The 14,168-nt window shown below is 39.1% G+C and overlaps 1 protein-coding gene across 1 annotated transcript in view; it reads right to left on the reverse strand.

The window, feature by feature from the left end:
• LOC114645807 (alpha-N-acetylgalactosamine-specific lectin-like) overlaps positions 1-13,291 on the reverse strand; it is a 66,769-nt gene extending 53,478 nt beyond the window's left edge. Inside the window, exon 1 of the mRNA XM_051929413.1 lies at positions 13,242-13,291. Coding sequence (XP_051785373.1) covers positions 13,242-13,290 — 49 coding nt within the window. The 5' untranslated portion in view covers position 13,291. The remainder of the gene's footprint in view (positions 1-13,241) is intronic.
• Positions 13,292-14,168: the final 877 nt, after the last annotated feature.

The following is a 14,168-nucleotide window of genomic DNA, read 5'->3' on the forward strand; positions in this document are numbered from 1 at the left end:
ATCATTTTTAATGTAGGTAGATCATTTCGACCCGGTCATTTTAAAAGTAGCTCGCAAGCCAAAAAAGTGTGGGCACCCCTGGTTTAGCTAATAATATACCGCAGAACACATAGGTTCAGTTGCAGTGTGCTGTGAGCTTGGGGGTGATCCTTTGTTGATCTGGTCTTGATATGTTGTCACGCACGAGTGCTGGGGGAACAGCTTAAGGACCCGATTTGTACCGTGACAAGTCATGCCAGGGGACAACAGCAGCATACTAATCTCTCTATCTTTATTTCTTCAGAAAGACCAAGACACCACCGCTGTAAGACCGCCCGGACAACTCAAACAGCTGCAACACTTCTGGGTTCCTTTCTTCCCTCTGCTTCCCCATCGATGAGGCCAGACTCCCATCCACCACCACGGTTTACCCAGCATCCCACGTTCTGATTTCCGGTCCAACCCTATATACTGTCTGTCTCCCTACCCTTCAAGGTCTTTTGAGTTTTGTTGAAAACTACTGATTATTTTTTGTTTTGAGAATTTCAGTATACGGGGCCAAGAACCCCAAATCTTTATGAGTGTCTGTCTTCTCTTTACAATGTTTTTAATTTCCTCTGTGACTTAGTGTTTGTAAATTTAGTTTTTTACTGTCTTATATTTGTGATACTTGCTCGATATGGATATGGGCAAGTAAATTTTTCATTTTGGAATAATAATGTTTAGCTTAACTCTGACCTTGACAATTATCACTGCACAAACACTGGTCCTTTGACTTGTATTCAAGAAGAATGCAGACACTTCTTGATTCTTGGAATCACAGCTCAAACTTACATCCCCCTTCACCTTGAATGCTACTAAAATAAAGGGTGACTTTTCACAAACAAGGGCAAAGCAGTTTTCAATGATAGTTGCCATATGTAGCATGGACTACCTAAAAGAAAGAATAACCCACACAGTTTTTAGTAAATTTTTAATCACTGTGCTAACACATATAATAGATATTATGTAACTGTTCACTAAAACAGTTTCCTTCCTGATTTGCCTAACATGTCCAAAATAAGCCTAATCATAAGACCTGTAGTGTATATCCTCATATAACTTACTATAACCATTCTTATTTTTCAGGGTATCATAACTGATGTAAAATGGAATGCTATTACCAAGCATTAACAGAATTTCTAAGTACCAAAGTGGTTATAGCATGTTGATGAAAATGCTGTTTTAAATTAAAGCCTGAACAAGATAACTGTTTTCTATTCAACATATGAAATGTTTAGTAAATAAAGAGAGAGATTAAATACAATTTATAACAAAAATAAAAAAACACTGAAGGACAGCTGAATAACCAAGTAAATCTAATTTAACTTGAAGTGCCACAAAGTGCTTTACAAATAAACCCCTACAACATAAATCTACAAAGAGGAAGGCCCAATTGCAGTGGTGAGATGGAAGCAAAGCTGACATATTGGTTGAATTGGTAAATTCAGAGCAGAGCTTTTAAAAGTGAGTAGTGTGGATTTTTGCACAATATGATAGAGTTACTACTTACTACTGTCACAGAAACATTTTCAAAGGACTGCTGAAACTTACAAATGTAGGGATAACAGTAAAAAACCTAAAGAGAATAATAAGTGGAGTGTAAGCAAAATGTTCCGATCCACCAAAAAATAAGGTTTATTGAACAATGCCCAAGATGGGAAAAGGAGGTACTAGATTTTAAAAAAGAAAGTGAAATCCTGATACTCAATAGACCCTGACTAGTACCGTGTTAATATATTAGATAATCTGTGCCTGGTGAAGTAGCTTAAAACATACCACAGTAACACACGCACTGAACCCTCTGCTGAAGAAGCATCGTTGCTAAAAAACTCGCCGATAAAAAAAATTACCGTTAAAAAGAAATAAACCCTTTTAAATCAGAAAGGAGGGTTTCTCAGAGCCCTATTAAGCGTGGCCATTCCTTTCATTACTAGTTTAATAGGTTTGAGAGTATAAATATGGAATACACAAGCAGGATGTACATGGTACCTCAACAACAAATGGCTCAATTGCAACAGAAATCCCCGGCTTCCAGCGACCTTTTAAGCACCACCAGAATGTCAGAGTGGTTAAGGCATTGGACTTAAGATCCAATGGGCAAATGCTAGCGTGGGTTCAATCCCCACTTCTGGAAGCTTGTTATTCAAGTGTGCCCGTTCACTCTGTGTGTCTGGGTACAGCTCTCACCTTTAGAAAGTTAAGCGAAATGCTTCCGCAATGTGGATCCTTAGCTCATCTGAAAATACATACATAAATGTACTTGATTATTTAAAATGTGGTGTATTTGATAGAAAAGGGTTTGTTTTAGATAGATTTTTATACGTATCAAACGTGATTTAAAATGGTATTGCTGTATACTATTTACCTCTGTGTGATTTTTAAAAGGCTTATATCAAACTAGTTATCTCGTGCTTTACATGCAATACCTAAAATCCTTTACCTTCAAAAGTTAAAAACCACAAAACGAGCGTCTGCTTTCTCAGCGAAAGAGCCCACTGCAGGGGGGTAGGCACGCTCAGGGCCTGCCAGATTCAAGCTAAAGGAACATGCCTGCTCTCTCTCTCTCTCTCTACACACTGAGCCATGAGCGCACAAAGCCTGTCAGCTTACCTTTCTGTGAGATGGTGAAGGCTGTTTCGCTCGAACTGCGACTTACAGAGAGCAATTAAAAGCAGTTTAGATTGAAAAGGCTTTCCTTTTTTACAAATTATAAAGCAAAGGATAGATAGATATTTTAATCTCGTGATAATATTAAAATAATAGTATAAAATAATAATAAAAGTCAGGAGTGGCACAGCAGTATGTAAGAGTGGTAAAAGATATGCACAAGGGAAGTGTGACAGTGGTGAGGTCTGCAGTTGGAGTGGCGGATGCATGCAAGGTGGAGGTGGGATTACATCAGGGATTGGGTCTGAACCCTTTCTTATTTGCAACGGTGATGCACAGGTTGAGATATGAGATTACACAGGAGTCCCCACAGACTATGATATTTGCGGATAACATTGTAATCTGTAGCTAGAGTAGGGAGCCATCATCTTTGATTGACATTTTGACAGAAACACCCTGCCTTAATACTACTTCTGAGTGTTCGAGGAGGAGCACAGGATCTCACATGTGTCTCCATATATAGGTACTTTCCCATTGACGAACACCAAGGATGTGAACTTAATATGTGCTATCTCCAGGGAGTCAGTGTAGCAACCTGACAAGAGGAGTGACACATGCCTGCCTCAGCTGGTTGAACACCAGCCATGCAAATTTTCTTGCCATGCATTGGGTCACACCATGTGTCAGAGGTCAAATATAAGAAGTTGGCAGTATTACGGTTTCAGGACCAGCACCTTAACCACTAATTATCAGTCCCTTCATTTAAGTTCATAATTCACATCAGACTTCATGTATCATATTTATAATCCAAAGCTAAGTGAACATCACAGTGCACCAACATGCTTTATATTATTTTATAGATATTTATAGCAGTTTAATAGATGGGCTCCTTACTGCCACCAATGATGTGAACACAGTTCTCATTTCCTCCATGATTGTTAGGTTCTTCTTCATTCCAAGGCTGGAAGCCAAATTTTGATCCGTCTGTCCACATAAAGGTACCTTCCTAAAATGAAAAACAAATAAATTTTGACTTGAAGGTTTTTATTTTTCTTTGTGGATTGCATCATTGCACATGCCATATTTTGCTGTCAGGGATGAGTCTGGATCCTGCTGATGGTCCTGTCTTCCATGTGCCACTTGCTTCTACAACTGTCCATCCTATTGGTCTGCCTGGCCTTGCCAGTTATGCAGCTATTATGTAATGGGAGGAGTTGCACATATACCATAAATGCAGTTTTCCCATAAGGTGTTTCCCTAACACTGTGTAAAATCCTTACTGTTTTAGTGTAATTTTTCTGCATTTGTTTGTCTTTGTGGAATATGCACTTTCTTCTTGTGCCTGGTACTCCGATTTAATCAACTATGCTTGTGCTAAAGTAAAATGAGACGCTAAAGTGGCTTGGTATAAGCATAGTGGTGTACACGAGTATGCCCTGTCCAGTTTCTCCCACATGTCAAATGCTGACAGCTCAGGCTAGTTTAGAAATGGATGGATGGATTTTTGGATTTTTATTTTTTGACTAGTCATTTGAGGTACTTTTGGAGGAATGTTTTCATTCAGGAATAATCCAAAAAGAATCAACCTCAGTTTTCATTGTTGTGTTTAAGATGCTCAGACAAGACTTTCATGGTGTGCATTGAATGTGTTGCTTGACCCCCAAAAGCTTAGTTAGTTGAAGCAGATATGTTAAAAATTATGAAGTCAAATAGGAATAAAATGAGGCAATAATATATTGGGCAATTCAACCAAAACATCACAACAAACAGAAGAACTACAAAACGTTAGATATATGCTAAACACTGCAAGAAAAAACTTCTGGACCCTTTGGAAGTACCTGGATTTCTCCATTAATTACTCATACTAATGTGGATAAATCTTCAACTAAGTTACAATAATAGGCAAACAATCAATTTAAACATTTAATACACAAACATTTGGTTTCCCCTTGTCTACACTGGACACATCATTTAAACATTCACAGTCCAGGCTGGAAAAAGTATATAAATATCTAGGCTAGTGAGGTCAATAAAAGATGGAATAACCATCACTAAAGGAATTAGTCACTGCTTATTACGACAAAAAATTGAGAAAAAAGAAAAGAAAGTCCTAAGCAGAACCAGCAGCTTTATACATATAATTAGAAATAATCACAACTATGATACTCCAAAAAACTGAAGGGAAAAACAAATGTTTTAATGTTCAAAATGAAAAGACAATAGTATAAAACAACAAATATCAGAGGTCCTTGGAGAATTATAGAGATGCATAAAGCTAGAAAAGGGTAGAAATGCATTTGTAGTGACCAAGGTGTTCATCAGTTAACAGTTAAACAAACTGTCTGCAATCTGAGGAAGTTAATTAGAAGTGAGTGTCCTACAAAGATCACAATCAGGGTGCAGTGTGCGGTGCTGAGGAAGATGAGAAAGAACCCTAATGTAACAACAAAGGACCTGCAGAAATATCTTGAAGTTGTCAAAGTCTATGGCCATGTGTGCACTATAATGAAAAACACTGAACAAGACTTGTGTTCATGGGAGAACACTTCAGAGGAAGCCATTGCTTTCCAGCAGAAATATTGCTGTTTGTTAGAGGTGGTTGACATTAGCAAAATTATAAATCATAGTATTTACAAAATTTTGGATGGTAACAATATACTATATATCATGTTATAGACCAGGGGTAGGCAACGTCGGTCCTGGAGTGCCACAGTATGTGCAGGTTTTTGTTCCAACCCAGTTCCTTAACAAGAACTCAATTATTGCTGATGAAGCACATATTGCTTAAGTGACATTTTAATGCTTGATTTTAGTGGTCTCGCTTGTTAAGGTTCTCCAACCTTAATTGCTTATTTCAATCTTAAACTGCTGCATTCAGTGTTTTACTTGCTCCTTATTAGCAATAAGATGTAAAAGACAAAGCAGCCAGCAGTTCTCCAGCTAGCTTTTTTCCAATTACATCTGTGTGTGTTCATCATGCACGGCTTGATTTAATAAAACACTTAATAGAAAAATGTGACAGACTGAAAATGATCTGTTTTAGGCTTCAAATCATTTGGATGATATACCTTGGAAAGGAAAAAAATCTACGATATAAAAGCCTTACATTGCACAGACTAACAAGCCATAAAATTAAATAAGGTCTGAAATTGGCAATGATTGGTTTCTAATTAAGCAATTGGGTTGGAATGAAAACCTGTAGCCACTGCGGCTCACCAGGACCGACATTGCCTACCCCTGTTTTACATCTTATTGCTAATAAGGAGCAATTAAAACACTGAATGCAGCAGTTTAAGATTGAAATAAGCAATTAAGGTTGGAGAACCTTAACAAGCGAGACCACTAAAATGAAGCATTAAAATGTCACTTAAGCAATATGTGCTTCATCAGCAATAATTGAGTTCTCGTTAAGGAACTGGGTTGGAACAAAAACCTGCACATACTGTGGCACTCCAGGACCGACGTTGCCTACCCCTGTTATAGACCATAAAATCTAAAAATGTCTAAAATTAAGTCCTTCTGACTGAATTTTTATCAGAATGATTAATGAAGTACTTTTATAAAATTTGAGATCAGGTCAGGTCAGATCAGGATGGGGAGCATGCACTGGTACAGCATGTTGCTGCACCCATCACACTACACAACAGCTCAGGATCCTGGTTGGCAACCCCCCAGGCAGACATGCAGTCCAGTCCCACCCTCCAGAAATGACCATCTATCTACTGCAGCCAGGTATTACATGGGTGTCTCCTTGGCCTGGTTCAGCCACTCGTGTCCTCAACAATGAGGATCCTCTGAGCTGGATCACCCTTGGGGAATCGCGTCACATGGCCGTAGTGCCATAACTGTCGCTCCCTCACAATGCAGGTAATGTGTCTCATTTGGGACTCCATGAGCAACCGCTCATTTGGCACAAAATCAAATCAACGGTACCCAAGGATTCTCCGAAGAGACACAGTACAGAAGAAGTTCAGTCTTTGTTTCATGTCACTGGATAGCATTCATGTCTTGCAACCATATAGCAAGACAGGAAGCACCAGGACTCTAAAGACTTGGACCTTCTTCCTTTTGCATAGATATTGGGAGTGCAAAACCCCCCTTTCCAGTGACCTCATGACCCGCTATGCTCTTCCAATCTGTCTACTGACTTCTTAGGAAGAGTCACCAGAGACATGAATGTCACTGATAAGGTAAGTAAACCTCTCAACAAGGTCAACGCTCTCTCCGCAGAGAGACACACTGCTGATGGCTGTGCCTAAGAGGTCAGTGAACGTTTCTTTTCTTTATTTTGAAATTCCATGCTACACAGAGGGAGGCTTCTGCAGTCTTTTCCTGCTCAGAACATGGTTGAACCACAATATCTCGTCTGCTTTCATAGCTCATTAGAAGGCTTTGCACTTTACACCTACAAACATCTGAGCCTGCTGGAAAATTTGTCTCAAAGTTTGTGTGCTTTGTATTAAAGTGCCTTCTCAGGTTGTATTCTTTTGTGACAGCAACAGACTTGTTACAGAGCAGACACATGGGTTTTGTTAAAACAGGTACAAAGAGATATTTCTTACACCAATTATTATTAAGTTATCTATTTTCATTATCGGGGCGGCATGGTGGCACAGTGGGTAGCGCTGCTGCCTCGCAGTTGGGAGACCCGGGGACCTGGGTTCGCTTCCCGGGTCCTCCCTGCGTGGAGTTTGCATGTTCTCCCCGTGTCTGCGTGGGTTTCCTCCCACAGTCCAAAGACATGCAGGTTAGGTGGATTAGCGATTCTAAATTGGCCCTAGTGTGTGCTTGGTGTGTGGGTGTGTTTGTGTGTGTCCTGCGGTGGGTTGGCACCCTGCCCAGGATTGGTTCCTGCCATGTGCCCTGTATTGGCTGGGATTGGCTCCAGCAGACCCCCATGACCCTGTGTTCGGATTCAGCGGGTTGGAAGCTGGATGGATGGATGGATTTTCATTGTCAATTCTTCACTTTTTTTAAGTTTGATTAAGACATGTTTGCAGATATTTGCTAGTTGAAAAAGAGGAGTAGTGCAATCTCGCCACCTAGCAAAGCTTCTAAGTGTGCACTTCCGAGAACTCTAAATGTAACGTGACAGCAAGTCGTTTTCTTTTTGAGGAATTTGAAATCAGTACATTCACGCTCAGAAACAAGTTTATCTGTGATGAGAAATGCATTTTAACGGACCAGGTCATTTTTTTACAAGCTGATTGTTGCCCACGAGTCACCAGTTGGGGGGCCCTGCGTGTAGTCTGAGGACTTCCAGCAATCTGAAGAAAAACTTAAGCACAGGGATACAGACACTAGCACCGGACCTTCGAGTGATTCCCAGACAGTGGCGTTTCTGTGTGGAACTCCTCTTGTTTCCAGTGGTGTCCTTAACAGACACCACTTTCCTCACCCTGTCCTTGCACTTCTGTGAGTGTGTGTGGGTATTTGTTTGTCCTGCAGTGAACTGGAACCATGCCCTGTGCTCATTCCAGCTAACCAGGACACAACAGGTTTAAGCAATGGAAGGAAACTGTTTGAAGAAAAAATGCAGTTAATGTACCAGAAAAAATGAGTTAAATGAAAATGTATTAGAGAATTATTTGCTTACCTTGACTGTGTCATGTCCTCCGAGCCATGTTGATGCTAATGTGTTGCCATTGCTCTTTTTAATTAGCGAAATGATAAAATTGTTGACTTCAGCACTGGGAACTGAGGCAAGATGGCCTTCATAGTGTTTGCAGCTTTCCTAAAATGTTATTAGCAAATTATTTACTTTGATAATGAAGCAAAATTATAACACTTATTTAAAAATTTGTCAGATTACTGAAACAACTAGTACAAAGTGTTTTACAAGGCAAATAGGATTATTATTAAATAAAACCAAACAATGAAGCTAGCCTTCACATGTGCATTTATTGAGTCATGCAAAAACAAATCAGAAAACACAAAAACAAACCGAATACAAAAAAGCAGTCAGAATGTGCAAAGACAAATTGGAAATGCAAAAACAAATGAGAAAACGTAAAAGCAAATCAGAAACTACAACAACAATTTGAATGTGCAAAAACAAATTGGAAACACAAAACAAATCAGAAAAATCAGAGTTGCTGAATACGCAAAAGCAAATGAGAAAACACAAAAGCAAATGAAAAAAGGCAACAACAAATTGAATATGAAAAAACAAATCAGGGCCACAGTAAAATTCAAATGAACAAAGATATATTTAAGCAGGGATCAAGTAAAAATCCCAGATGAAAGGTAAGAAGGTCAGTTTTCAGCAGAAGAGAGAAATATAACAAGGCCGGCAGATTCTTAGAGCAGAGATCCATGGAGATCCAAGTGTAACATGAGCACGAATCAGCCATGACTTTAGACGGAGAATCTCCGCTGTCACACATTTGTAAAAACGAAAAGCATCATGAACATTACCTTGAACAATGGAAACAATGGAGTGTTAGATTATGGTGCTTTCTTTATATGTGAGGCTGACAACATCAAAATCTAGCAGTAGAAGATAGCTGTGCACACTATCATTTATAAATTCTACTTATTTTACAAAATATTTAAAAGAACGTCTGTACCTAAGATGAGCAATTATCTAAATAAAAGGATAAGTGACTGTCTGGTTGCTGTATCTCTGTCATTTCAACAGATGGTGCATCTCAAACATTAACACTGCTTTTATGAGACCCTTTTCAAATGCCATATAATTGCATTTGTCATTCCAACACAACAAACATTTGATGTACTGCCTTTCAATGCTACAAATGTTAGTGATGTGCTATCTGTTGGAATGATAAATGTAATGCATTTTATTACTACATGCATTGCAAAGTACATTCCATATAAACACAAATAGACAGTGCACTGCAAACGTTAACACCAAGGTAACACTGCATTAATTACTTAGAATTCAACCTGTCTTAGTCCCATCCTAGTTTGAAAGTAATGTGTCATGGCAGCTCATGGATGGTAGAAATGGGGGTATAACGCCAGCTGAGATGTATAAAGCAGATTTCAGGGAGCTATCAAAAATTTATAATTTAATTAACTATGAAAGAGTCCGTTTATCCAGTGTTTCCATGACACCAGCCATTAAGGCTTTAATTCAGCTTATAAAGACATGATGGACACAATAACATTATAAAAAACCTTGTATTTAAAGCTGAGTGATTGATTAACCAATTTTGTTCATATCAGAGGCTCATTCTGGTAGCCACACAAGTAAGCTCTAAGTAACAATCAAAATACTTCAATTCATCCGTCCATTTGTTCACTTTCTGACCTTATTCTTCACTAGAGAAAACAAGGCAGGATAGAATGCCAGTCATTGCTGTCATGGACTGCTGTGATGTGTCCATGGCGGTTCTCTTTTTTATTTTTTAGCCTTCACTATGTCTGGTTTTGTTTAGGACCTGTCTCCAGCTCTGTTCATCGTATTCAGTTGCAATTCAAGGCTTGTTTTAGTAGTTATGTATAAGCCTTTGAGCTCTACTGTTACGCTCAGGCCCATTACCACCATTTCTTCCCAAGTGGATTTAATTTATTTTAATTACTTGGCTATTTTGTAGTAGGCAAGGATCTGGAAATAAAAACAGAAGTGTTGTCGACAGGCAACCCAGGTACACAAGCTATCATGTTTCAACCTAGCTTTAAGATTTTTGATGGTAAAGTTTGGCTTTGTTTGCGGGAAGTAAATTTCTTGTCTAGCTTTTTAGATTTAACCTCTGTATTCACTTGACATAAATACAGAGTTGTATACTTAATGCATACAAAAAAAGAAATGCGTAATATTTAATTTTCTGATTAAAAAGAGTAAGCATTGTAAACACATAGCAAGGTGAGACAGTGCCTGCCTCAGTAATGCAGAGACAATGACTGTGGTTTCCAGCTTGACTACAATCTATGCGAAGTGCAAATGTTTGTGTTGGATGTAACTTGATTTTTCAAATTTCTCTCACATCACAACTTAATGAATGTGAAGTTAATTGCCAGTTCTATGCATGACTGAGACTCATCCAGGGCTCCCTGCTGTCCAGAACTTGATGCTGGTATAGCCTCTGCCTCTTCACAATCCTGATATGTAAAATATGAGCTCATAAAATGGATGAACAGTTTACACTCTACACAACAAGGAAAGTTTGTTATATTTCTTAAAATTACATAATGGTAAATGATACTAATATGAACACTGTGCAGGTAGATCAAGATTAGGAACCTGAAAATCTTGTAACAATTGTCACTGAATGTGCAAATGTGGACTTGGATCAAACTGTTCATGAGTTTAGTAGTAGGGTTTAATCATTAAATAATTGAATATACTAGTTTAGTGAGCACCACATCTTTAAGAGTAGTATTAAACTTAAAAAAATGTTTACTAACCTCTGCTTCACTCCAAGTTGTCTCCGTTCCAAAATATTGATAACATAGACCCAGAAAATCAACAAAGTTCTCTGGGCAAATTTCATCACAATTACGCTTCTTAATGGGTATTCCACTACTAGATTCTAAAGTATAAATAAAATATACATATTTTAGAATAATGTTTGCATTTCTCACTTACTAAGTACAGTTACACACTTGTAAATATTAGATTTACTAGAATTACATGGACAAGAAACACTTCCTCAGGGAGTTCTCTCTTTGAAAGCCGTGACGAAGCCAGGTCCCCCCATTTAAATGCCAGGTCCCCCAAATGCTTCTGTTTCATTTATGTTAATCATTATTTATTAATCATTTTAGCCCCCTCACTCACCTCAAAGGACTCCCCCGAACCCCACGGAACGGCTTATGGCTTACCCACTCAGTTCTTCCCAGGCCAACCCACTTTGCAATATCGAGCTTTGCTGTTGTTTGAAAGGCTCAAACATTCTGCTGCATGAATGAATCTTTTACAAACTGCTGATGGCCGTCATGGTGTATTTCTCTTCCAGGGTAGCTATTTGCCTTGAGGAATCCCATCAGTTACTTGTAGCAGTGGCATCTGAGTGCTGGGGTTAGTGGTCAAAGCTTTCTTCATTCTGGCCAGGTGTGGGCCCTTTTACTTTACCTTCTGTGACTTATGCAGACAGCCTTTGGTTTTGATGACTTTCACAATCGATTGCTCTGGTAAGGGTTGTGGTGGTAATGGACAGATTTGGAGAGACAAGGCCATTCAATGCTTAGCATCAGATGTAAGACATAGAAATTCTCCTGTACGTCCTGGGACTGCCTTCTCCCAGTGGGCTGTGCCTTAGAGGTGTCACTCATTAACGCTGAAACCACATTAAATGGCTTGAGTGGGCAAGTGACTTATACATCCTAGTGATCCTTTGAGTGAATCTTAAAAGACTGATCTAAAGAGAACTACCAGACAAAAAGCAATCCAAAATTTGCCCCTCCATGCTGGCTATAATTCTAGAAAAGCAAATCTCCACACAAACAAGGAATAACAGTGACCCGTTATGCCCACCAAAGACCCATGTAGCCCAGCTGAGCTCAGCTCGAAGTAGAAAAGTGAAAACACCATTTGGGCTCAGCACTCACAAAGCCAAGGCTGGCGTTTCAGACAGTGTAAAATACAGCTGGAGATGCAGCATTTTTAAATTAGTCTTACATTCTACATTAATAGTTTTAGCAAGAATGGCTTTTAGAAAATGCTGAATAATATGTTCATGATAAATTCACAACTGTTTTTAGTTTCCATCCTGGCATTGTTGCATTAGGCACAGGTAAGAATAACACTAGACACACATTCACTCATACTGGCCAAAAAATACAAAAACAAAACCTTCTTGGGGTCAAAACATACAACTAGGAAGAAAAACGAGATAAACATGTTGAGAATATCTAAGTGGAACAGTTCAGTAGGGGACCAGATGATCCACGAGTGCTAAAAGTGATATCTCTTGGAGCATCCTTAAGACAGTTAGACCGTGTTGCTTCTGGGAAGACAATGAGACTGCGGAGCTTGAGGGCATGCCTTCAGATGTTCTGAGATGACAGAAGGAAAGCAACCCAGCACATTAACCAAGCATCTTAATTCAGTTAGACGTTGCAGAGGTTGGAGTGCAAGGCAGTAAACAAACACCAACAGGCTACATCTGTGCCCCCTCCAATTTGGAATGGCTAGTTGACCCAACATGTACATCACTGGGAAGACTAACAAGGCAAAGAAATATATAAACCTGGGAAAAACATGCAAATGTGACTCTGAAGATGTGTGGCAGCAGCAGTAAGAAATTCACCACTGTGCCACCCATGTCAGCAACTAAAGGAAACTGCAATAGGAACACTTTTTATTTTTACTCATATTTATAAATGTTAATGGTTCAAGTAACATTGCACTGAACGGTTTCCAGGCAGACATACTTGAAAATGTCCAAGTTTTATTATTATTACTGAGGCAGTAATGGTGATGAGTGAGTTGATTTCAACTTTTCATTCTACCTTTTGCAGTTGTAAAGAGAAGCACGAAACAAGAAATGTGAGATTCAATCCATCTATGCATCGTTTCTCTGAACCCACTAAATCTGGGTTCTTCATACTTGTACAATATTAGAACTTGTATCACTTTATTTTAAAATCTGTACTGTCTATAAATATTGGCTTATGTCATGAAGCATTAGATCCTGAACATAATTTACCGTGAAAGGCCATCATAATCAGCAGCAGGGTGGTGACTGGAATCCTCATTTTTGAGCTTAAAGTACCTACTGAAAAAAAAACATAGAAAATTTTAAAAATCATTCCAATGATAATATACAGCAGATTCCGAAAGTATTCAGTGTAAGACATAATGGGTATTGCCCATTCTGCTAGGATTTTGTGGAACACCAGGCCTCTTAAGAAAGCAGATTTAACCTTGGATGCACGCATCCAGCTATGCTAAACTCTAGCTTGCATTAAAAACTAAGCAAATGAACTCCAGGTTGTACCAGAATCTGATTGGGCTTGATCTGATAACAAAGGTGCAAATCGGAGGCATTGACATCTCTCCAGATGAACCTCTGCAGACATTTTGAGTTAGAAGGCATGATATGAGCTTGATTAAGAGCAAAGACCTATAATTCAAGGGGTAAAACTTAATATGGACAAAGTATCTTCTGGCTCAGTGCCTTCCTCACCACTACGGATTGTAATAGTGACTGCTGCCCCGATCTGTCTGTTGATCTCAACATCTCTTTATTCCTCAATCATGAACAAGTTCCCAAGTTATATAAACACCCTGACCTGAGGCACTAATGCCCCCCAACCCACCCCCACTAGGAGAGGACAATCCATCCTTTTCCTACTGAGAACCACATCCTCAGATTTGGAGGTGATGCTTCACACTCGGTCACAAACCTTCCTAATGCATGCTGGAATTCACAGCCCAATGAAGCCATCAAGACCCCATTGTCTTCCAAAAGCAGAGACACAATTCTAAGTCCAATGAACTGGACACCATCCCCTTTCAGCTACACCTTGATATCCTGTCCCAGCCCTGACAGAATCCCACACTCACTGGGAATGGTGCTGATGTTTTTCCAAGTATGAGAACACAGCTCTCATTATGATTATACAAGAACCAA

Source organism: Erpetoichthys calabaricus, chromosome 1 (genome assembly GCF_900747795.2).
Source record: "Erpetoichthys calabaricus chromosome 1, fErpCal1.3, whole genome shotgun sequence".
In the NCBI taxonomy this organism is placed as follows: domain Eukaryota; kingdom Metazoa; phylum Chordata; class Cladistia; order Polypteriformes; family Polypteridae; genus Erpetoichthys; species Erpetoichthys calabaricus.